At 43.4% G+C, this 23,394-nt stretch overlaps 1 protein-coding gene across 1 annotated transcript in view; it reads left to right on the forward strand.

The window, feature by feature from the left end:
• TRIM67 (tripartite motif containing 67) overlaps positions 1–19,242 on the forward strand; it is a gene marked incomplete at both ends in the record, with an annotated part of 33,875 nt that extends 14,633 nt beyond the window's left edge. Inside the window, 5 exons of the mRNA XM_084202692.1 lie at positions 6,589–6,734; positions 9,551–9,689; positions 10,657–10,960; positions 17,779–17,941; positions 19,177–19,242. Of these exons, the coding sequence (XP_084058818.1) occupies positions 6,589–6,734; positions 9,551–9,689; positions 10,657–10,960; positions 17,779–17,941; positions 19,177–19,242 (818 nt within the window). The remainder of the gene's footprint in view (positions 1–6,588; positions 6,735–9,550; positions 9,690–10,656; positions 10,961–17,778; positions 17,942–19,176) is intronic.
• Positions 19,243–23,394: the final 4,152 nt, after the last annotated feature.

Consider the following 23,394-nt stretch of genomic DNA (forward strand, 5'->3'; position numbering starts at 1 on the left):
TGGGTGACAGGCTAGAGGCTGCCAGAAGTCAGTGAATGAGTTAAGGATATCATGTAGTGATGTCAGATGTGCTTTTTTTTTTTGGTTTTGAGCAAGCATAAAGAACTTTGTTCCGCTTATGTGTTCTCTCTGGGCCTAATTCTGCATCTAAGACACCCAAGATGAAGTAATTAGGGTGGATAATTTGGCAGATACATGGAGAAACAATCTACAAACAGTTAAAGGCCAGAGTCTGCTCACCAAGAATGCTTTGCATCTTGGCATAAACAGGCCGTGTTAAAGTTATTCAATAAACATCTCTGAACTGCTCCTTTGAAATGTTGTCAGACAGGCAAGTGGAGTCAAGAGAGCCGGAATATCACTGATGAAACTCCTCTGAGTGCTGTCTGCACTTATCTTTTTAAAATTAGTTTGTACTTAATGCTAGCCATATTTATATTTATTAAATATATTTAATACTAATCTCCCACCACTTTCCTTTACAAACATAGGAAAGATTTAGTTAAACTAGTCACCTGGATTGCTAATTAACCACAGGTTACCTGAGGTGAGAGCAGCTTTAGTATTTGGCTTGTGGACATTCACCTGGCTTTAAGCTTGAAGACTTACAAAACTTTAATTGAGCCAGATTGACTTGTGCTTTTTGAATTAAAGTGTTATCTGCCACACTCTCATTTATCATAAGATGGCAGGGAAGCTCTGGTACTGAGTCAGACACAATCTGAGGGGCAGAGAGAAGACAGGACTTTTGCAGCCCAAAACTGTGCAGAGCTTCCAAACACCCTTGGGCTTTGCTCCCCAGAGGCAGGGTTAGCCTTCAGGAGGGGCTTTGCTTTTTCTTGAGCTGTCTTGGTCTTGACCAGGAATTATCTGTTGCATGTCCCATCATGTTGGTCAGCACAACCAGTGTGACCATGCACACACCACGCAGAGTATAGTGGAAAGGGTGTTACCCTGGCCAGCATTCCTTAAGGTGCATAAGGGATGGCATTACTCCACTCCTCTGTGTGCCCAAGCAGAACAAAGCCCCTGACCAGTTCCAAGCTAGCATTCATGGGTATTGGGAATTGTTTAGTATGTAGATGTGCATTTCTCTTTCTTCATTTACAACAACAAGTCTATTTCCATTTGAACTTCTCAGTCTGATGCTTTCACCTTTTTTTTCTGAAATTTTACTTGTATGGCCTCAACCAACTCTGCGTTATTTTAGAATCATAAAATGATCTGGATTGGAAGGAAACCTTAAGGATCATCTAGTCCCAACCCCCTGTCATGGGAAGGGTCACTTTTCACTAGATCAGGTTGCTCAGAGACCCATCCTGCCTGGCCCTGAACACTTCCAGGAAAGGGGCATCCACAGCATTCCCTCTTCCAGTGCCTCACAACCCTCACAGTAAAGACTTTCCTCCTAATATCTAATTTAACCCTCTCTCTTTCAGTTTGAAGCCATCCTCCCTTGTCCCATTACTATATGCTCTTGTAAGAACTCCCTCTCCAGCTCTCCAGTCAGCCCCCTTCAGGTACTGCCAGGCCACAATATGGTCTCCCTGGAGTCTTCTTCAGGCAGAGCAAGTCCAGCTCTCTCAGCCTGTCTTCATCAGAGACGTGCTCCAGCCCTCTGATCACCTTCCAGACCTACTCCAACAGTTCCATGTCCTTCCATGGGGCCCTGGAGATGGACGTGGTACATGGAGCCATTGACCATAACTCTTACAGTGCAGCCATCCAGCCAATTCCTTATCAGATGAGAGGTCATCCATTAAAATTCTTGTCTCTCCATCTTAGAGACAGGGATGTTGTATGGGTGATGCTTTGCACAAGTCCAGGTAGGTGACACCAGGTCATCTTCCCTCATCTGCCACTGCTGTTATTCTGTTGTAGAAGGCCACCAAATTTTCTAGGCATGATTTGGCCTTCTTCAGATGCACTATTTGCATTTTCTCATGCAGAATGGTCTCACATCTAGAAATGCAGCTATCATAGAGTAATCAACTCAGCATTTCAGAAGCAAGCAGCCAAACTGATTGGGAAGATCCCTTTGCTGACTGTAAGGAGAAGCTGCAGTTGTGTGGTGATGTTTTGCTATTTATCACCATGAGCACTGGAACAGATTTCCCAGAGAGGTTGTGTCATCTCCCTCACATATTCAAGAACTGTAGGGACACAGTCCTGTGCCATGTGCTCTAGGATGTCCCTGCTTGAGCAAGGAGTTTGGACCAGATGACCCACTGTGGTCCCTTCCAAGCTGACCTGTTCTGTGATTCTGTGACTTCTATATTTCTGAGCATCCCCTTTCACAAAGAAAAAATGTCCTCCTCTTTCACCTGCTCCTCTTTCTTCAATCCTACCTACGCCAACACATCAACAAGTCATCAGTCTGCCAAATGTCGGTGTTGAGGTGAGTGTTATGAAGTCATTTTACTGATTGATCTGACAAGAGCAGATGTTTTAAAGATGTCAATGATCTGTGAAGGAGGTTTTGGGGAGATCTAGGAGAACAGGACAAGCATGGCTTTTCCAAATGTAAGGGTTTTTTTTCCAAAATCTTTGCAATGTAATATCTGTATTATTGTTATCAGTGCCTAGTACATGACTGAATTTCTATTTTTTTTTTCAAACTCTGGCCTCATTCAACCTCATTGAGCTTGCATGGGTCATTTAGAGTGAAAGCATGCTTGTAAGTAAACATTGATTCACTGTGTTAGACAAAGAATGAAAATGAGAACAAATCACATTGCATTTGCTTTGATGACATGTTCATTTACATTACTGATGCATTCTCTATAAGCACAGATCTAAAGCTCATGTAAAAAATAAAGATCATAGGGTACTTTTTCTTTTCTACTGAAAGAAGAAGCCATCTGAGACAAGAGATATGATAGGTGCAGAAGTAATGCTTAGGCAGTCATGTTGATCAAAGGGTCTCACTGAGTCCCACACTCCCGGGGCTAGCTGACCTGAGAGACACTCACACAGCTCTGGTAGTTGCTGGCATTTTGAGCTTTCCCAGATAATTTTCTCTGTCCATGTTTTCTTCTCTCTGTTGCTTTTACAGAGTGCCTTGTCACAAAATTCCTGTCCTCTGATGCCTGGCTTAATGCGCACTTCACATATTCTCAGTTAGAGCTATTGGCACAGGCAAATGCACATTCTGGGTCTGTTTTGTTCACACAGCTGTAACTGGCATACAGTCTTCATTCGTTGAAAAACAGGACTAGATACAAAGTAGGAAAATATGTAGCTACTCTACTTTTCTGTACCACCTCTGAACATTCATTCATACACCCCTTCTCCTTATCCTGACTCCTTCCCTTTTCTGCAAATCATGAAGATTCCCCAGACATGTCTGCCACAAACCTTCTCTGCTTCTCCAGGTATGAACTGTACTGCCCTGATAATTGAAGGACAATTGTTTCATCTTAAGCTTTACCTCTGGTTCTTTCTGCTCTGTGTCATGGACTCAGCTCCTTGTGGTCTCTCCTTCTCTCCTAACACTGTTTGTAAGAGACTTGCTACAGCAGTGAGTCAAGCTATTCCAGAGCTGTACTGCAGTTTTGGAGGAAGTCAAAATTTTCCTGTTTCTGGGGGGTCCCATTCTTTCAGTGCATTTAGTCCTTTAAAAACTAGTCTGGGAAGGTGGATGGCATCATTGCACCACTCGCTTGTCAAGAGGACAAAAGACAACCCTGCTGTACCCTGTGAGGGGACTACCCTGATCAGCTGTGAGATGCATTGAGCAGTGTGTTTTGAGAATTGCTCTGTTGACAAGAGACATTAGTCAGTGTCATGTTTCTTATCAAAGAGTGACCTGCATGAAGCACTTTTAAAATAGCAGGACATCATTCAGACTCATTAATAAGTCCCACTGTGCCAATGCAGTATCATTTCTCCCTTTATATTTTTAATATTTTCCTTCCAAAAAATCTCTTGAGAACTTTAAATTGGTCAAGAAGTGGGACAGAACTGTAATTTAACATCTGAGTCTTTTTTTTTTCCTGGCACTTAGCCTATATTTTTCTTTCCTTAGTCCTATTCCATTGCTTGGTGCTGTGAAGTATATACCAGTATCCCGATTATTCAACTCACTTTGCATTTTCCTATGATTTTTACAAGTGTTCATCTTTTCTCCTCCCATAGGGAATTTGAGATCAAGGCAAATCTCTGTCCATCCACATGCAGTGGAGGAAGCAGGAGGTCAGGCACAGAGAGCATCATGCAGCAAAGCTGCTTGGCAGGAGCTTCTTGCCTCTCCTTCGGCAGAGTTGTGCAGTTCAGGCCACAGGCTGGATCAAAGAGAGCAGGAGGCTGATATGGATTACCCACAAAGCCTTGAATATCCAGCAACACATTAAAGAAGCCAAGGCACTTCCCCATAATTTGTGATACTCTCACACATTGGGCCAAAATTCACCCTTCACCTGGGAAGTGGGAGCAACAGCACTCCACTGGATGAAAACATTTTATTCCTAGACAGCATTCCTGTTTACATAGTTAAAGGGGAATTGTAAAACACATACCCTCCCCCAGAAATTCTTCTCTTTTCTTCAGCACTGTGCATTACATGAACAGTTCCTGAAAGCCTCCTATCAGTGTTCCTAGGAGTAATGAGGTTTTTTTCAGAGGTTGAAAAGGAGTGGTTTATTCAGAGGTGAAGGGACATTGTCTGTTTTGCATCTTAGAAACTTCAGGAATTAGGTTTTCATCCAGTCTGGCCAGGAGGAGACTCAGAAATGGGGAGGACCAGGAAATGCCTCCTGAGAGGGCAAACCAGCTAGCAAAAGTGGCAGGAGTGTGGATGGCTGATAGAACCCTGTCTTCTCCCAGGCTCATAGTCACCAGGAATGCATAGGTTAACAAACACAGACAAAACTCTAAACTTAGAACGGTTCACTTAAGAAATCCCATTACCTCTGAATTCCTCATTTTCAGATTTTTGACTCTTGTCACATTTCTGTGACTTCTCCAGACACAGTGTCTCCTGGAGAAAACTCTGAACTTTCCATGTGAAAAAACAAGCAGGTTTTTATTTATGACACCCTCTGAATCATCCTTAAATATCAAGGAATAGGAACAAGGCTTCCTTTTCACGGAAAAACCTTCAAGAGCTAATTTATAAAGCTCTTTTGTTTCATTCTTCTGGGCTACCAACCATCTGCGTTCACTGTGGTGATGGATAATGCCAGCGGAAAGCCGTGGTAGCTTCTGTGCTGTTTATCACAAGTGTGATGTTGACTTTCGAGTCACTTCCAAAGTGGGGGTGAAGCCTCAGCCCTGTCACACAGTAGCATCCATTTTCCCACAGTCTGCTTGGTACACAGAACATGAACAGTCCTCTTTTATCCAGAAACATAAAATAGGACGAAAGGAACAGCTCAAGGGCTTAGCTCTCACGCAGACAGAAGGAGGAAAATAAACTAGAGGGTCAAAGCAGAGTAGATAAAAGAAGAGCAAACCAGTATTATTAAGCCAATGAATTCTCAGAGCACTCAGTTTCTTCTAAGACACAATTGAGCTCAGCAGAAATGATATTGAGATATTGAATGGTAAAATTTAGCCTTGGGCAGAAGACCAGGCAGGCTTTGTGCATCACTTGCATCCTAACTTAACCTGTATGTTTTCAACAGTGCATAAGATGCATGCCAGCTCTATCCAGAAGACTAAATTTTCACTTTATAATTACCAGCAAAGAGTGAACAATGAGAGTTTAGTTTAGTTTAGGAGAGGCTGGATAGAGGTCTCTTTCCCACAGAGACACAGCTGAATATTTTACTCTGTTTCTTTTTATTTTTAAGATGCTGGTCTGGTAAACAGTCTCTTGGTGTTTCTTCTGAGCAAGTCACTGAAAAGGAATGTTGGTAGAAAAATTTGCATTTGTAATTTCCATGAGCAGTCTCCTCTGATGCAGAAGTTCATTTTGCTACCTGAACCATGGGATTTAGATAAAATTTGCAAGCAGAACAATTTGCTTCACCAGTTTATTTTAAGTATGGTTGCCATAAAGGTAACGCATCCAAGGTGTTTTTGATGAAAAACTAGGGGGAGAGGGAGGGGCGGTAAATTAGATTTTTAAAACTCTCACAAATGTAGTGAAGAATTGTTTTCCTGCTGTTGGTGGAGTTCAGGCTGTCTCTCAGCTGTGCTGGGAGGAGTGGCTGCTCTGCTTGCTAACAACCCAGTTCTTTGTTAATGCACTCTGTTGCCTCTGCCATGCCACTCTATGGCCTGAGACACCCCCTGCCCTTCCTTTTTGGGCACAGTGGGTGCTCTGGTGTGAAAAAGAATTCTTCCAGACAGTGACTCCTGGGAAGGAAGTGGATTCCCTAGACTCTAGTTCTTATGAGACACGACAATCAAGTCCAGATATGTTTCTGTCTACATATTTCAGTGAAATGATTTGCCTAACTGAGTAACAACATTTCGTTATGAAATTTTACTGCCTTTTGTTTCAAGGAAGAGAATGGACTCTCTTCCTAACAAACACTGGCTGCCCTGCAAGGGGAAGGAGATGAGCAGCTGCCATAGTGCTCACAGCACAGACTAATGGGGTAGGGCAGAGTTACACTAACCTGTACCCAGTTCCTGTTTCAGTGCCACCCGTCCCATTACTGCAGCTGGAGAAGTGTTGCACCAGGAACAACAGTGTGACATTGGCCTGGAGGATGCCACCTTTGAGCCACAACCCAGTGGAGGGTTATATCTTGGAACTTGATGATGGAGATGGTGGCCAATTCCAAGTGAGAATTTCATTCAGCATTTATTTGTGTTTCTTTGTATGTGAGTTTCCTCCAGATACAGATTTGTTTCTGTCTGAGGGTGGGGAGAGGGGTAAGGAAGATTGGGTTGTCAAAACATCCCTGATTCCATTGTGCTGGTGAAGAAAGCAGTGCAGATGCTGCTTAATAGAAGGACCACTGGCCTAGGTAGGAAGTATGTTTGAGGTTATTCTCAGGGCTCTTGGAAAGAGAGCCTTGAGGTATGCCCAGTGTGTTCCAGAGTAGAAAATCCCATATGAGCCTGCTGAATATGAGAAGCTGGAAGTGGTTCATTGCACAGACCAGTAATTTCTTTGAAACCCCTACTCTCATCTGTCCATTGCACCCTGTTTCAACAGCTGACATTCTTGGTCCAGAAATGCAACTCAGTCTTTCCTGATTTTCTGAGTAAAAATATAATCCTGCACAAAAATACAGGGTTTCTGAACCTTTCCCCTGGGAGTGGATGAGACCAGGCTGGTGGAAGCTTTTTCCACTTGTCACGCTGTGATGGAATTGATAAATATGGAAAGGCTTCTCAAGTGCTGTCCTTCCAGATCCTCTGGGTGATGCCACAACGTGATGCTCCTGGTTGCAGGTACAGGTGCTTATGGGCTCCCATACTTTTTCAACACATCCTGATGAGCAAACTAGAGAAGCAATTCAATCAGCTTTCTTCCAGCCATGTCCTCCTAGAAGCTGTGTCCCTTCTCCCTCAGGCAGACTTCATGTTCCTGTTGCTCAGGACCAGGCTGGCCCAGTGCTTTCCCTAGGGGCTGGTGTCTCGAAAGCATCTGGGCATCATTGTGGAGCACAGCTGCTCCCTTCACAAACAGGGAATTTTGCCAAAAACTTGTGATGGCGTTTCTTCGGGAGCTGCAAACTGGCTTCTCCCAGGAAACCTAAAGATTTCTCAAGCTGAAAATGTCCTGGCATGGATCCACCTAAGGAACTGCCAAACCACTACACCCATAGCCAGCGAAGGTGCCCCATTTGAACACTCCTTATTAGAAGAGGCAGCAATATTGGCAGGGCATTTTGAAGAGGGCGTTGTGGTTTTTGGGAGGTCTTCTCAGTTCCTTTGTCCGAGTAATATTTCACAGGGATTTGAAGAGCCTGGCTTCCACTACTGAAAGTGTGAAAAGGTACTTTTGTGAATGACTGCTGAGAGCTGCCAATGTTAGTAGGTAAGAGGGTTATCGGTGTGTGATGAAGGAAGAGTTAGAAGAAGGTGTTCGAATTCCAGTATCTTTTATCCAGTTTATCCAGGATAAAACTTTTAAAGTGGTATTCAAGTCTTGTGAATTACAAGATTTCAGGCTGGTGCATATCCAAGCTCATTTGTGTAGGTGAGTTTTGGTACTGCCAAAGGTTTTAGGGCTGCTAGCAGCACCATGTTAAGGTTGTGGATTGAAAAAGTTACAAAACTATCTCAATCCTTAAAAATGTAAGGTAACAACTTCTAAGGGGAATGGTCTCCTTGCTGTGGTAGAAGCATCCTGTTAAAATATAAAAGGCAGGCTTCTCAGCAATGCCATCTCAATAAGGCTTTGCTGACCTTTTAAATGGAGAATTCTATATCTGACAGCAAAGATGTTGACTGCAATTTATCAGTATTTGATGGGTGGATTTAAAGAACATCTTTGTAGAAGCAGAGAGCATCAACCTGCATAAACTGAAGCAGTGAACGGCGGTAAACATGAAGTGGATTAGAAAATATGAGTGTTGTTCAACAAATACAAAATTTTTTCACAGTCAGCATCTCTTATGACATGGAAGTAAATTATTCTATTAAAACTCTTCTTTGTCTCCATGAATGATCACCAGCTAACTCAGGAACCAGGAGGTTTTGTTGTTTGTAGCACCCACCATAGTAGCAAAGAGGACAAACACATGTCCTGCTGCAAACTTAATCAATTCCTTTCTTACTCATCACATCCTTTTGGATTTATATGAAAGAGCCTTAACCATCAGAACTATTCCTAGGCATTACTAAAGTCTTAACTGAACTGGGATCTGAGTGGTTTGCTTAGTGACAGGTTTAAGCACTTTGGTGCCTTTGCTACCATAAACCTACAGATTTCACAAAATCAGAGAAATAAGAGGTGGAAAGGAATTATCTTTCAGCCTGCTGCCAAGACAGGATTTTCTAGGCTTCTTTCAGTTCATCGTAGCCTGCATAATCTGATACTCTTCATTGGTCTGCCTAGATGTTCCTCCCTCTGAAATATTTCACATTACGGAACTGCTTGCTGTATGATAGATATTTGAAGATCTTTTTGATGTCTCTGTTGTCTAGATACTGTTTCATCATGTGGTGCATGTAATCCAAATTTTTAGGAGTTAATTTTCTTCTGGATCTGTGTTTCCAGGTTTCAAAATCATATTTTAACCGAGGCATGAGAGAACTTTTCCAACAGAACAAAACTGCTCCTGTTCTTTTTTTATTCTTATATGACCCCTTTTTTGTCTTACATAAAATAGTGTGTCAGATACTGGGACTACTCTCCAAAATAGTAGTTTGGAGTAGATATTTAGGATAAGAGGAGCATGAAGATCTTTCTGTGTTGCCCTTTATTGCTTTACCCTTCCAGCTTCATCTTCACCTTAGTTTGTCCAGTGCTGACCATCCTTGATGTCTCCCATGCTGTGGCTGTTTGTATTATAACAGCAGAACTCATTCACCCTGGGAAGCAAAGAGAAGCTCTTCACTTTTGGCTTATATTTAGAAGTCCTAACTACGTTAAACTATGTCCCTCATTCTCTCTCTTTCTCATTTTTTTTTTTGGAATGTTTAGGAAGTGTATGTTGGCAAGGAGACCCTCTGCACCATCGATGGCCTTCATTTCAACAGCACTTACAATGCCAGAGTCAAAGCTTTCAACTCCTCGGGCGTGGGTCCTTACAGCAAGACGGTCATTTTACAGACCTCGGACGGTGAGCTAGGCCCTTGCCACTTTCTGAATGAAAAGCTGCAGGTCTCAGTGGCAGCACACTTGCATCACTTTGCACCCATTAATGTATTTGACACCTACTGGCATTTTCCATTATCAGTAGCATTTCAGGCTTCAAGTTGTGTGCTTTTAGTTGGCTGTAAAAGTCTAGGATCTAACTAAGAGACTTTCTTTATCGTACAGAAACAGTTATGCAACTCATGGGATATTTTTTGTTCCACTCTGTCTCCCTTTCTACTTATGTCCTTGGGATTTGCCTTTTTCTTCACTACTGCTTCAATTTCCCTGCAAGGTTTGATAATACAGAGATGGGAACTCATGCTTGTTCCGCTGTAATTATACTTGACATCCATACGGACAATACAGGAAGTTCATCTTCATTAATGATATTGTAATGAATTGAGAAGTGCATGCTATTATCACTTCCACTTTTATGCTGTGTTGCCAAAATAGGCCAGTATAAAATATTTATACTTTAAGAGCTTTTGGGGCCTTTTTTTCCCCTTTTTTAAAAAAACCCTTCACTTTGATAAACTAGTGAAGTCAATCCTAACCAGCATGGACACAGCTAATCTCCATTTCCATTAAAGGCGATCCTGAACCAATTCACTGACATGAGCAGTTTCCATGTCATGGAGCAACCTTTGTGTCCTCAGTGACTCTCTTGTTACTGTGTGTGGACAGAATGTCACTACCCTTAGCAGCTAAATTTCAGGGGAACAAGCACAAATGATGTAAAGCACTTCTGAGCTGAATAACAGCAGGGTACCAGCTCAGATTAATTGTGTGTAGCCGCCTACAGTAACAAGGAAAGAGGGTCTTTATTACCTCAGAGTACAGCGAGGTCTTTACAAAGGCAGAATTTTATCCTTCTTACTTGAGTTAAGCAGACAACACTTGGACACAGCCCCTCCTGATCTAATCCTGCCTTTCCTTTTCCCGTTCCACAGTGGCGTGGTTCACCTTTGACCCCTCCTCAGCTCACAGAGACATAGTGCTGTCGAATGACAACCAGACTGCCACCTGCAACAGCTACGACGACCGGGTGGTTCTGGGCACCGCCGCCTTCTCCAAGGGCGTGCATTACTGGGAGCTGCACGTAGACCGCTACGACAACCACCCGGACCCAGCCTTCGGCATCGCCAGGATTAACGTGGTCAAGGACATGATGCTGGGCAAGGACGACAAGGCCTGGGCCATGTATGTGGACAACAACCGCAGCTGGTTCATGCACTGCAATTCCCACACCAACCGGTGAGTGCTGCCTGCGGGCTTTTCTCCTCACAGACATTCCTGCTGCCCTGCATCCCAGGCAGGTCTCTCAGCAAGCCATCTATCTAGCTCTCGGCTAAATGTACTCATTTTATTCCTTCTTAAAAATCACTAGTGACAGTGATTGCACCTTAACAGTCTGTGTTGTGTTTGTTATCCTCCCCGTTATCAGTTTTTCTCTGAGATTTTGCCTAAATGCCCCCTGCTGGGACTTAAACCCATTATTGCGTGTGCCACCCACGTCAGCAGACACAGGCATGGCACAGTGGGATGCAGGACTTATTGCTGGAGGGAGAAAGGTGGTTGATCCTCTTCATTAGGAGGAATCTTGGCTGCAGATTGTACAATAATTAGGCTGCAGGTGTTTGTCTCCAGTTCTGACAGCTATTAAGGGTTTTGCTGCAGGTCACACTGAGGCAGATTTGGATACAAGGAACTGTTTGGCAGTGAGGGCTAAGTGACAGCTTTCATTGTACTGAAGAGCTTTGAAAAGCATCTCAACTAGTACAACCAACTTAGACAGAGGAGGATTTCAGAATGCCCCCAAGCCACTGTTACCAAGCCTCTCTCTCCCACCACTCAGAGGCTCTGTGTTGTCAATGCAGCTGAGCAGTGGAGGGACATGTTCTAACTGCAGGTACCTCCAGGGATGGATCACACAGAGAGAGCAACTGTCAGCACAGATCCTGTGTTGTGCTGACACGGTTGCATGACTTTCAGTGCTCAGGATAGTTACTTCTGCCTAGTGCTGGCTTCTGTTTCGCTGAAGTGATGCCAGACTGTGCAGGGGACACAAGGTTAACTTTGCTTGAAGGTATCAGAGCAGAACTGCACTGCTGTCTTTCTGTGTCCCATGAGAGGGTCAGCCTTAGCTGAAGGTCAGCTGGGTCCTGAGACCCTTGAGAAGATCTCCTCTGAAAAGGATCCCAAGTCCCTTGCTTACTTTGGAAAATGATGTATTTGTATACCTGTTCTATCACAATGGGAAATTGATGTATGAGTAAAATGAGTGACTAAGGATATGTAGCAGGTCTGTGGCTGCTGAAATCAACAGAGCTGAAACAGAGCTGAAATCAACTTCTGTTTAGTTTTCTACTGACTGTCCCACCTGACTCTCACTGTAGGTGTTTTTTCTGTTATATCAAACTATTAAAACAAAGTTTTACAGTGATTTTTAAAACACTGAAATGCAGGTGTCTCCTTAAAGTGATAAGATTGTGTCAAATGCACTGTGTCCTGAAGTTGATTGTAATGTCTCCCACTGAATAGTCATTTATACTCTACAGCATACCTGTGCTTTAAGTAAGTACACTGCAATTGCTGGGAATTTTTGTTTGAAACATGGTTTGATTTTGCAGTTCATTACAGACAGGTGGAAGGACCTTGTAGCTGGATCAAAAACTATCTGAAGTCACTTGTATTGTTCTCCATGGGTCCAAAAACCTTAGGTCATGTTCTAAGACAATATAGAGTAAAATAAGATCAGTATAACAAATATACCAAAAATTTCTCTGTCCCTTTAACATCTTGATTCGATTCAGGGCGGAAGTAATGTTAAGCTGTATTAATTTTAATGCTCTGTGGAACAGCTTATATTTTCTGGAAAAAAGCTGGCAACCATTCTGTGCACCACTGTCCCAGAAACCTATTTTATGGATTTGGTCCTCGGCATGCTCCTCCCGGCAAGCAACACACAAGCTAAGCAAAAGCTTTTTCCTGGGAAACACAAGCAATGGAAACACTTAGGATTTCCAGTCATCCTGCTTAATCAAGAGAACAAAGTGCTTTCTGTTGATGATAGTTTCCCAGTTTTTACCTGATGAACACAAAAGGCATGTGCAAGGCATGGATAGACCCATGGAATATCTGTTCAAGGGAAGTACACTCGCAAAGGGCATGTAGTCTTATGAAATCACATGCGCTTCAATGAAATTAGGTCTAGGCATTATATTTTTAACTGTGACAGTCAACTAGGTCAGTTTTTTAACTCATTAGCTGTAACAGTGGAAACAGTTATTGCTGCCTATTTGTTTTTCCCCGCTGGACACGATGCTGACAGCACAGCATCACAATCCAAAGCGAATTCATTGTCAACTTTTAGCCTCTGGGATATTGTTGCGGTGAAATTTACACCTTAGTAATAGCTTCTTGCTACCTGAACTTCATGAGAATAAATTAGGGTAATTAATAAATGACTAGTTTCAAGGAAAACCTGAGACAGAGCTCGAAAGACTAATTTGTGTGATCTGTCACATTTTCTGTTCCTTTCAGTCACAGCATGCAAAATTGGATCTAGCATGACTTCTGTAATGTTGGAAGGGGCATGAACAGGAGACTCTAATGCACCCAGAAACAGAGGGATCCTTTTGAGAACAGACTGAGGAAGCTGGTTGAGAAAATACTTTAGGGCAGAGATATGGGGTTTGGAGGCACCTTTAAGTCTTGCTGTTCCCAGAAATCTGAGCCTGGGAAAATCATGGAACAGATCCTCCCAGAAGCTATGCTAAGGCACATGGAGGACAGGGAGGTAATTGAAGATGGCAAGCATGGCATACCAAGGACAAGTCCTGCCTTACCAACCTCGTGGCCTTCTGTGATGGAGTGACTACAGCAATGGACAAGGGAAGAGCTATGGGCACCACCCATCTGCACTTCTGGAAGGCCCTTGATATGGTCCCCCACAAAATCCTTCTCTCCAAATTGGAGACACATGGATATGATGGATGCCTGATGGATAAGGAATTGGTTGGACAGTCACATCCAGTGGTCAATAGCTAGATGTTTGGATGGAGGCTGGTGACAAGTGGTGTCCCTCAGGGCTCCATACTGGGGCCAGCTCTATTGATTGTCTCCATCAATGTCATAGAGAGTGGGATCAAGTGCACCCTCAGCAAGGTCACAGATGACACCAAGCTGAGTGGCGTGGTTGACACACCTGAGGGACGAGATGCCACCCAGATGGACCTGGACATTCAAGAAGTGGGGCCACGGGAACCTCACGGGCTTCAACAAAGCCAAGCGCAGACCCTGCATCTGGATCGGGGCAGGATGGAGGATGGAAGGACTGACAGCACCCCTGCCAAGAAGCACTTGGGGATATTGGTGCCTGAGAGGCTGATCATGGTCTGTCAGCGTGCACTTGCAGCCCCTGCAGAAGGACAACTGTATCCTGGGCAAAAATTGTCAGAGGAATGGAACATCGCTCCTTTGAAGGAGGGCTAAGAGAGTGGGGATGCTCAGCCTGGAGAAGAGAAAGCTCCAGGGAGATCTGATTGTGGTCTTTCAGTACTTAGAGGGGGTTTATAAGAAAGGTGGAGACAGTCTTTTTAGCAGGGCTTGTTCTAGGACACGGGGAGATAGTTTTGAACTGAAAGAAGATAAATTCAGACTAACTGTAAGGAAGACTTTTTTTACAATGAGGATGGTGAAACACTGGAACTGGTTGCTCAGAGAGGTTGTGGATGCCCCATCCCTAGAAACATTCAAGGTCAGATGGGATGGGCTTCTGAGAAGCTCGACCTAATTGAAGATGCCCCTGCTCTTTGCAGGGGGGTTGGACTAGGTGACCTTTACAGGTCCCTTCCAACCCAAACTGCTCTGAGAGGCGCTGTGTGCCCATTAACAAGAGGCACTGACATTCAAGGCAATAGATCTGATCCTTGGCAAAGTTCCCAAGAGCAGGACTACCAGGTGCTACAGGCAATACTCCAGCCACTACATGTCTATGGAAAGAAGGAGATGTACACCTCCTTGAAATATTTCATACTGAAAAACATAAAGTTGAAATCCAGAGTATTTGCATTTTAGTCTTTAAAGTCCCTTGTGATCAGGAGGGTCTCTTCAGATATCTTAAGAGCAGGTTTTTTCATCACACAAAAATGCTACAACTGAATGAAAAATTATAAAATAGATATCAAAAAGTTTTTAAGATGCTGTGAAGTTAACACTTAAAGTATTGTAATGGAGAGCTGAGTTAATTATTCACTTTATTAAATTGTTCATAAATTGTTAATATTTATTTTAAAATAATAGTAAAACTACTCTTCTTAATTCCTCAAGCCAGTTCATGCAATCATATTCTGCATATTGTCCAAGCTGTTACTGAAAGCATCTTGAAGTAACAGCCTCTACTGCAGCAGGCAACTGCATTTTTCATGGTAGCCAAATTCCCCTCGCTGTACTCTGACCTTCCAGGCTTCTGCACAACACTTCTGCACTCAGGACTAAGTGTTGCACACAGAAATCAAAATGTTCAGACGATTTACTTAAAAAAATGAAACAGTGTTGCCTATCTCCAGAACGGGATTGTCCTTTAATAAATACTAAGTATTTATTAAGGGAGCATTGCAACAAAAAAAGTTGCATTTTCCTTTTGCATGAAAGGTTACTGGGGTTGTGTGGTATAAGTGTCATTAAGTAGCTTAAAGATGCATTACAGTAAAGGAGCAGGTTTTTTTACGTGGTGCCACAGAAGTGTACCAGGAGAGAGGAACGTCACTTTGAGTCTCTTGAGCTATTTGGCTTTTTTACCACAACAAAAGCATTTATTAGAAGAATTATCCTGTAATGCTGTCTAAATGGTGTTCAAAAGAGTGAGGAACTGTACTGCAGAAGTTTTCTCATAAAACAGACTCTCCTAGCTCTCCTCCTAGAGAAAAGAACCAGGAAAATAGTCCAAAAAGTGCTGGAGTCCTCAAAGTACTGTTCCCAAGGAAGCATGGGATGCTGAGTAAGAGCAGCTACTCAGCCCTAGCAGAAGTCCAGCCTCCCTTGTGTGGTGAAGAGCTCCTGCCTGCTTCTGTCCTCCCTAAATCCTGCCAGAGCCGCTTTCTCACTGTGGGGAGGTGATGGAGTGGGAATGGGGCAGTCTGCCTGCTGAATTCCTGCAGAACTTGGGGCAGGAATAAAGGGAGAAGGTCCCCATCCTTCTGCTCTGCCCCCACACCCCTGTGACTTGTGTAGGGGCCTCAGCTGGGTCCTGCCCTTGCCTGGCTGGAATCTGCAGGCAGAATCTATCTCCTCTTCAATGGGGCTGTCCCCAGGGGCTGCAGAGGGGTCACTCAATGTCACTGTGCAGCACACAGCTAATTAGTCCATGAGAAACAAATTAGCTTGTCCTAGAGGAAATAGCATCTTAATCTCAAAAAAATGAAGTTGCTGCTTCTGTTTCCCTAAGAGAATCTATGTCATTTAAAAGGATGCAGTAAAATCCATTTTAAGCAGGGTCTAAAATGTGGTGTCCTACATGCAAAGCTGTTCCTAAACAGACAAAAAAATAAGCAATCTACTTGTACATAGGTCCAAATCATAACATTTGCTTCCCACAAGCTCATAGTGGGTTTTCTGAATGAGGGCTTTTTATAAAAGCAGTCTATATAGTGAGATATTCATGGTAGGTAAGCATCTTAAGTTTTGATGGAAAATAATTTATTTTGTGGTTTTGGAGAAGAGCTCAGTGAGAAACCCATTAATGCTTATAGGACCAGAAATCAAACCAAAGGCATCTGAGAACAGTGAATGTTCACATCTAAAACCTCTCAGAGTCAATCCATGTTTCTTAGCTACACTCTTATTGTTTGAAGAGCTTTAAATGGAGAAGTCAGAAGAGTTTTCTGTAATCTACCTTCAGATGAAGTACCAGGGGCCCCATTTAGTCTAATGGAAAGCAGTTTGTGACACCTAGTGGACAAGAGGAAAATTTCTTACCCTGCACTACATTCTTCCTAATCATATTCCAGTCCCCCCTCCTTTTTAATTTTTTTTAATGCTTTGCCTACCTATTGTGATAAATTTTATGATAAAATACCGATAATCTCATGAATGCTGTGTGCCCCGAGGCGAGTGCATGGGACAAAAGACAGCTGCTTCCTCTCCTACTGCAAATTATTTGGAATCTGATTTACCCTGAACAGATTGTGTCAGGCTGTAAATCCATTGCAGAGCCCCATGATATCAGCAGAATGGCAGTGCCCGTGGCCAATCTGCATATCTAGTGGGTGTTTTTGCTCGGTGTCCTTTGAAGTAATACTGAGTTTGACTAACCCCCAAGTCAGAGCGCATTAATGTCAAACTGCTCGAGCGTGTAATGGCTGGCTGAGTGTGTCCTGGCCAGCTCTGTCACTGCAGGAGCTCTCAGCAGCTGCTCCTGACACAACCAATTATCACTGGGGTTAATAACTGCGCCTGCACACTCGCGACAGCTCCCAGCCCTATAGCTGAGCGCCGTGACAATCAGAAACCACGCTTAGGCCCAACCAGTCCCAACTTCCCTTGCTCCCCAAAACCCCTGTCTGTTGTACCTGTGCTGCTCCCTGGGCTCTGGGAATCTGGGTTCCCTTACAGCATGCCAGGGTGACTAGTTGAACTTAAAGTCTCTCTCTGGAGCTGTTCGCAGGCATATTGATTAGAAATGAACACCTAACAAAACAGCTTCCTGCTTTTTCATTTCCTGCCATGCATCACTTCACTGTAACAGGGATACTCAGAGGTGATGTGTCTCCAGGACTCCACTGGCTCACCTCCCAATTTGTCATTAGCTGCTAGCTCTGGACCCCATTTTCACCTCTTAAATTGCAGTTGCAGGAGAAGTGGATCTAATTTCTGTTTAGGATCCCTTCATTAAGCTCCTACGGATGTGCTGTGTATGCTTCAGGGAAAGGTTGGATCAGTCACCACCAAATGCCTCAGGGATAATCATTTCCCTGTGCTGCTCCACGCTCCCTTTGCTTAGTAAGGCTGGTCCTGGAGAGAGCAGCACAGTGTGCTCTGCCTTCACCAACAATGTGCCCTTTGTCCCTTAGGACTGAAGGAGGAGTTTCTAAAGGTGCCACTGTTGGTGTGCTCCTGGATCTGAACAAGCACAACCTGACCTTTTACATAAATGGGCAGCAGCAGGGACCTCCAGCCTTTGAAAACATCGAGGGCGTCTTCATGCCTGCGCTGAGCCTCAATCGAAACGTCCAGGTAAATCTGCATCCCGCCCCCCTGACCCTTTCCAGCTAAAGGAGCTGATAGCATCATCTATGGCTAGTCAGCACAGAGAGCGGCTCTTTTCCTTCTCAGGCTTACATCTAGGCTACTTGCACTCTTTGGACTGCATTTGACCTTCTGCCTTGCCTGACCAATGTGAAGAGTAATGCTGTAAAACAAGTAAAAGTACCTGCACGTACTAATTCCTGCTCTGGTTTTCCTGTGATGCTTCACTTGGAAAGCAGTGTCTCTAAAATTCTCAGGTCTCTAAAATTCTCCCCTGCCAGTTTGACTAAAAACCATCTTAATTTCTCCTAGTTCTCATGTTTGGAGATAATTAACATTGGCAAATGACTGAAGTATGAGCAGCACAGTGGGAAGGAGACCAAAGGCAACATAGGTCGGGGAATTGGCACAACAGAGAATATCAGTCAGCACACCATTCTTGTGCTCTGTGTACAAGAGGTTTTCCTCTTGTCTTTAAATATAACACATTTTTACTTCAAGACCACTGTTTATGGCTAGAAACCGGGTGTGGTATGAGAGAACCTGTGGAAATACCCAGAAGCCTGAGGACTGAAGGAGATCAGCTTAGGTCAGGCAGGACCAGGACAGCCAGGGTGGAACACTCATCATGTCCATGGGCTCCACTGTGTTACCTCTGTTCTGAAGCACTTGGGGTCCCTCATGCAGACATCCCATCCACCTTTTTTCTACCTACCTACCTACCTACCTACCTACCTACCTACCTACCTACCTACCTACCTACCTATTTACCTACCTACCTATTTACCTACCTACCTACCTACCTACCTACCTACCTACCTACCTACCACCTACCTACCTACCTACCTACCTACCTACCTACCTACCTACCTACCTACCTACCTACCTACCTACCTACCTATTTACCTACCTACCTATTTACCTACCTACCTACCTACCTACCTACCTACCTACCTACCTTCTGGATGCCTACAGCTGGTGGCTAGATTTGGGAAAAGGTACAGACACCTGGCTTCTCGGTCCCAAAGTATTCAGGAGGAAAGGGGGAAGGAGACTTGTTTATTTGAAAGACTAGATATCATCTCCATTAATAGTCTTGATTTAAACTTGGACCTGCAGTCCTGCAGCCCTTCCCATGTCATTTGCCTGCACTTTGCCTTCACAAATGCTCTTGGCTGAGGATGTCTCAGTTTTGAATCTAATGTTATTTCTTCTTTGTGCAGGTGACCCTGCACACAGGACTGGAGGTGCCACAATCTGTAAAACAGCCCAAGTTGCCCAACAACTAATGAAGCCCCGTCTGACACTGTGCTGGATTCTGTAAGCTTTCTCAGTGTGTTTTGGCACTTTTCAGTAAGTCAGTAAAAAAGCATCCTCTTCCGTGACTTGAAACACTGTGCAGCATGCTGCTCACCGAATAATCGGCTGGTTAGAGCTAGGCCACTCCATTTTTGATTTAACAGCCATAGCAAGCACGTCCACTGGACTGGCACTCGACTGCAGATGGGTACCTGAACATATCTACTCTGCGGTGCATACCTATGTACACTCATGTGCACACACACACACAAACACATCTGTAAAGCAAAAGGTTAAATGAGTGTATTTTCTCTCTCATGGCTGGATTTGTGCTTGAGTATTAGGGATGCTGGAAAAAAAGGGTGAGATTGAAGGACATTGGATGTTGGAGCAGTTTACCAGTAGATGAACTGGATTCTCTTGCCACCTGAAGTCCTTAAATAAAGAAAGCATATGTTTTGACAGCTGAAGCAGAGGTTATATGCTCAAGAATTCCTGGTTGTCAATTCCATTCAGGGGCTCAAATGATCATGGATTATTCCTTCTGGCTCTAGACTGCAGTAAGCTATAGGATAATGTCACCTTAGAATTCAGTGGCAGAACTTATCTGCAATGAGAACAAGATTGGTTCCCAAACACTGCCATGAAATAGCTAGGTTCATTTTAGCTAACACCATGATACATGCAGAAATCAGGTACAGAAAGTCAAAAGAAAAACATCCTTGATGCATTCTAGTGTTTGTTATTTAGGCATGACTGCAGAGACACAGAAGATGTGACTGTGGTTATCAGCACAACTCTTAAAAAACAGTGCATGGGAGATTCCTTTGAACTGAAATGATACAAGATTTATTTAAATATGGCACATGTAAAGTCTCCCACTTTGAGAAATGCTGCTTTCCAGCCTTGATCCTAATGAAACCTGTGCAGCTGTAGTTCCAATGTAGCTTTGAGATCTGAAGCCTTAATTTTCTATTAGATTACTGTGACCTAATTAATGTCTTGATCCTAATGAAACACTTGAGAGAGATTAATAGCAGTAATGTAAAACCCATCCCTAAGAATTTTTCTGGATTGGGACATAAATCTTTTGCAAGACTTGACCTGTGCCTGGCATGTCCCACAAAAATGAGCAGCCATTTCAGGTGCTGCCTGTGACAACTGGACTCTGACTGACAGTGATCTTTTCTCACAGCCATGGCACTGTCACCTGCATGCAGTTGTCAGAAAACCAAGCACTGGTTTGCCTGTGTGCTTTGTTTCCTCTGAACCCAGTTAACACGTTCAGAGGAAACGTGTGTGTGTGCGTGTATAGTGGCAATGCGCGAGGACGAGATGCAGCAGGCTTGGTGAGCCCATGACATCTTGGACTCTTGTCACTCTAACCCTACAGAAGTGTGGTGCTATCAAACAAGAAGAGCATAAACTTTCAAATCCTATCAATGTACTATTTCCTTTTTTAAAATCCTGCTGCTTATACAAATTTTCCTCTTCAAGCATACGTATACGCACACGCATATTCTTATCAGGCATATAATTATTAAACCTGAAAATAAGTATTCTGACCAAAATCCAGCTTACTGCCTTGCATTAAAGCCTAGCCACAGGACAAACAGCCCAGGCCTGCCTTCAGGCAGCCTGCCAGCCCCCAGATATCCTGCTGCAGGTCCACTTCTGCTCTCTGTCTGGAGCACATCACTCAGGTGGTGCTGAGTGATGGCAAAGCTTCCCTGTGGCAAACAGCCAGAATCCTCCTGTGGGTCATCTCACCTCACAGCCATTGTGGGAAGGGAAAGGCAGCCCAGAACAGAACTGGGCTATTGCACAGACACAAAGCAGTCTGCCATCCTGCTGCCTGTAGCCTACCAAGCATCCTGTAGCCCACCTCTCCTGCAGGACAGCAACGCACCTTCAGCAACGTCAAGACTGAAACAGGAAATAAAACCAACGATGGAAAAATAATAACATATGCTTTTAAGTGAGGAAGCAACAGCACCTCCTTTGAAGTCTGGAACAGATTGTATTAGTAAACTTGTAGACAATGGAATAACTGTGCTATGCTTATCTTGGTTTTGTAAAGAATATCAGAGACCAACTGTGTTATAATCTTCGGTTTCATTCAATACCATACGAACTCATGCAAGATTTTCTAATTAGCAGGTCTGTTTTCACCTACCTCAGCTAGAACGCTACCAGACCCCAAATTTCCTCTTGAGTGTGCTCTTCTACAAACCTAACAGTTGTGATCATAGCATTGGCTTTGAGTATTTAGTGTATGGGAATATTGTACATAAATTGCACATAGTTTTTTATATGGGGAAACATCCTGTGATAATTTTAATATGGAAGGCACTCCACTTTCACTTGTATTAAAAAAGACAGGGCATTGTTTGTTTTGGGACAGAACCTTTGTCTTTACTCCCAACTTCTGCAAAGGAAACTCAAATGAATTTACATCTTTCCAATTTTCAACCATTGCCAGATGTTTAAAATTAATTCTGAATGAGTTTTAGAAGTGTTTGCAGCACTCAGTTTTCATTTTCATAGTTGCTTTGGTGTCGGTTCCTGGTGTATTATATCTTGAGGAGAACACATTGAGTGACATGTTGATTTCTAATGAATATATGGATAGTAGGTAGAAACAGTGAGTAGAGAAGCTCAGTTTTTACCCTCTACGCATTCCAACATTCACAAAAGTAGGGTAGCTACCATTATATTCTCCTTTTAACCTAGTAGAAATGCAAATAAGTTAAAAGGAATACAGTTAGAAGTAGGCTACCTGCATTAGTAAGACTACTTTACCCTAGGTAAAAAAACTAAACAAACGTTTGCATGTGTTGGTTGTGTACACAATCAAGGACTTACATTTGGCATGGCCTGTAGCAATAAACCCATTATCCTCATAGAGTGCACTCTTGTGACTTCAGCTGGATACATTTTCATAGTTTGATTAACAGAAATAATGCTTGAGTAGTTAAAATTACTCTAGGAAACTAACAACTCCACACAGTATTTATGCAGAGCTTGCAGGGGCCATCTGAACGCAAGCAGGGAGAGGTGGGGCACTCTCATTGCTCTGCTCAGGCTGGAGGTAGTTTCCTTTTCTGCAGGCAACTTCCCCAAGGTCCATCTCATTACAAACCCAGCAGTTTGCACGTTCTTCATCTATAGTATCTCTTATGCCAGTTTTTGTTTCCTCCAAATCCTTTCTTTAGGAGGGAGTCAGCCTTTAGTCCCTGCAGAAACTGTGTTGCTGACTGTTCAGGGAGAGCCCAGAAGAGTGGAATAGATACCCAAGGGGACCACTTTGTGTGCTCTTCTTCCTTTTGTTCCTTCAGAGTATTTCTGCAGCTCTCTGGGGCTCCAAGCTCACCCAAAGCTGCCTGTCACGGGACTCTTCAGCTCCTAGAGGCCAGGTTGCTTCTTATAAGCAGGAGAGCAAAGCCTCTTGCACTGGGATAAATCCCATCCACTATGGTAGAGAGCCTACACGAGGAAGCTGTAAATTGACTTAACATTTAAAAAAACTCGCCAAAAACACAAACAGGCCCTCCCCTTATTAACAAAAACAAAGCTTGACTTCTGCACACACCAGTATGGAACCTCTGAACAGCTGCAAAATAAATACTGCAGTTGAACTTTCTGTCCTGCAGAGCAACAAAGGACTCTCGGTTTTCACCTACCCCTGGGAGCTCCAGCCTTAGCCTTTTGTAAACCTTCTTCCTGGCTCTTTCCTCTGCAAATTTCCATTAAGTTCAGGAGCACTGTCAGACTTCCCAAGGCACGCAATGCTATACAAATTCCACTTCCTCCTTTTCCCTCATCAACTTGAAAAGAGCTCACAAGATCTTTTAGTAAGACTTAATGTCAATATAAGCACACATGTAGCTGACAATCCCTTGCTCCTTCTGCTGTGGAAAGGCATGTGCTGTAAAATAAATCTCAGTGAGGACAGTAATAAACTGTGATGTATTACAAATTTGGAAAGCAATTTGACTTCTAAAAACATAGAAAAGATGGGCAAACAGCACTGTCACCTCCTATACTTGCCTATGCACTTAAGATACGTAGAGGAAAATATATTGGACTGAACAAAATAAATAAAATAAGCATAAGCTTACATTTATCAGAGTTTAAGAGGA

Source organism: Fringilla coelebs, assembly GCF_963513975.1.
Source record: "Fringilla coelebs genome assembly, chromosome: 3".
In the NCBI taxonomy this organism is placed as follows: domain Eukaryota; kingdom Metazoa; phylum Chordata; class Aves; order Passeriformes; family Fringillidae; genus Fringilla; species Fringilla coelebs.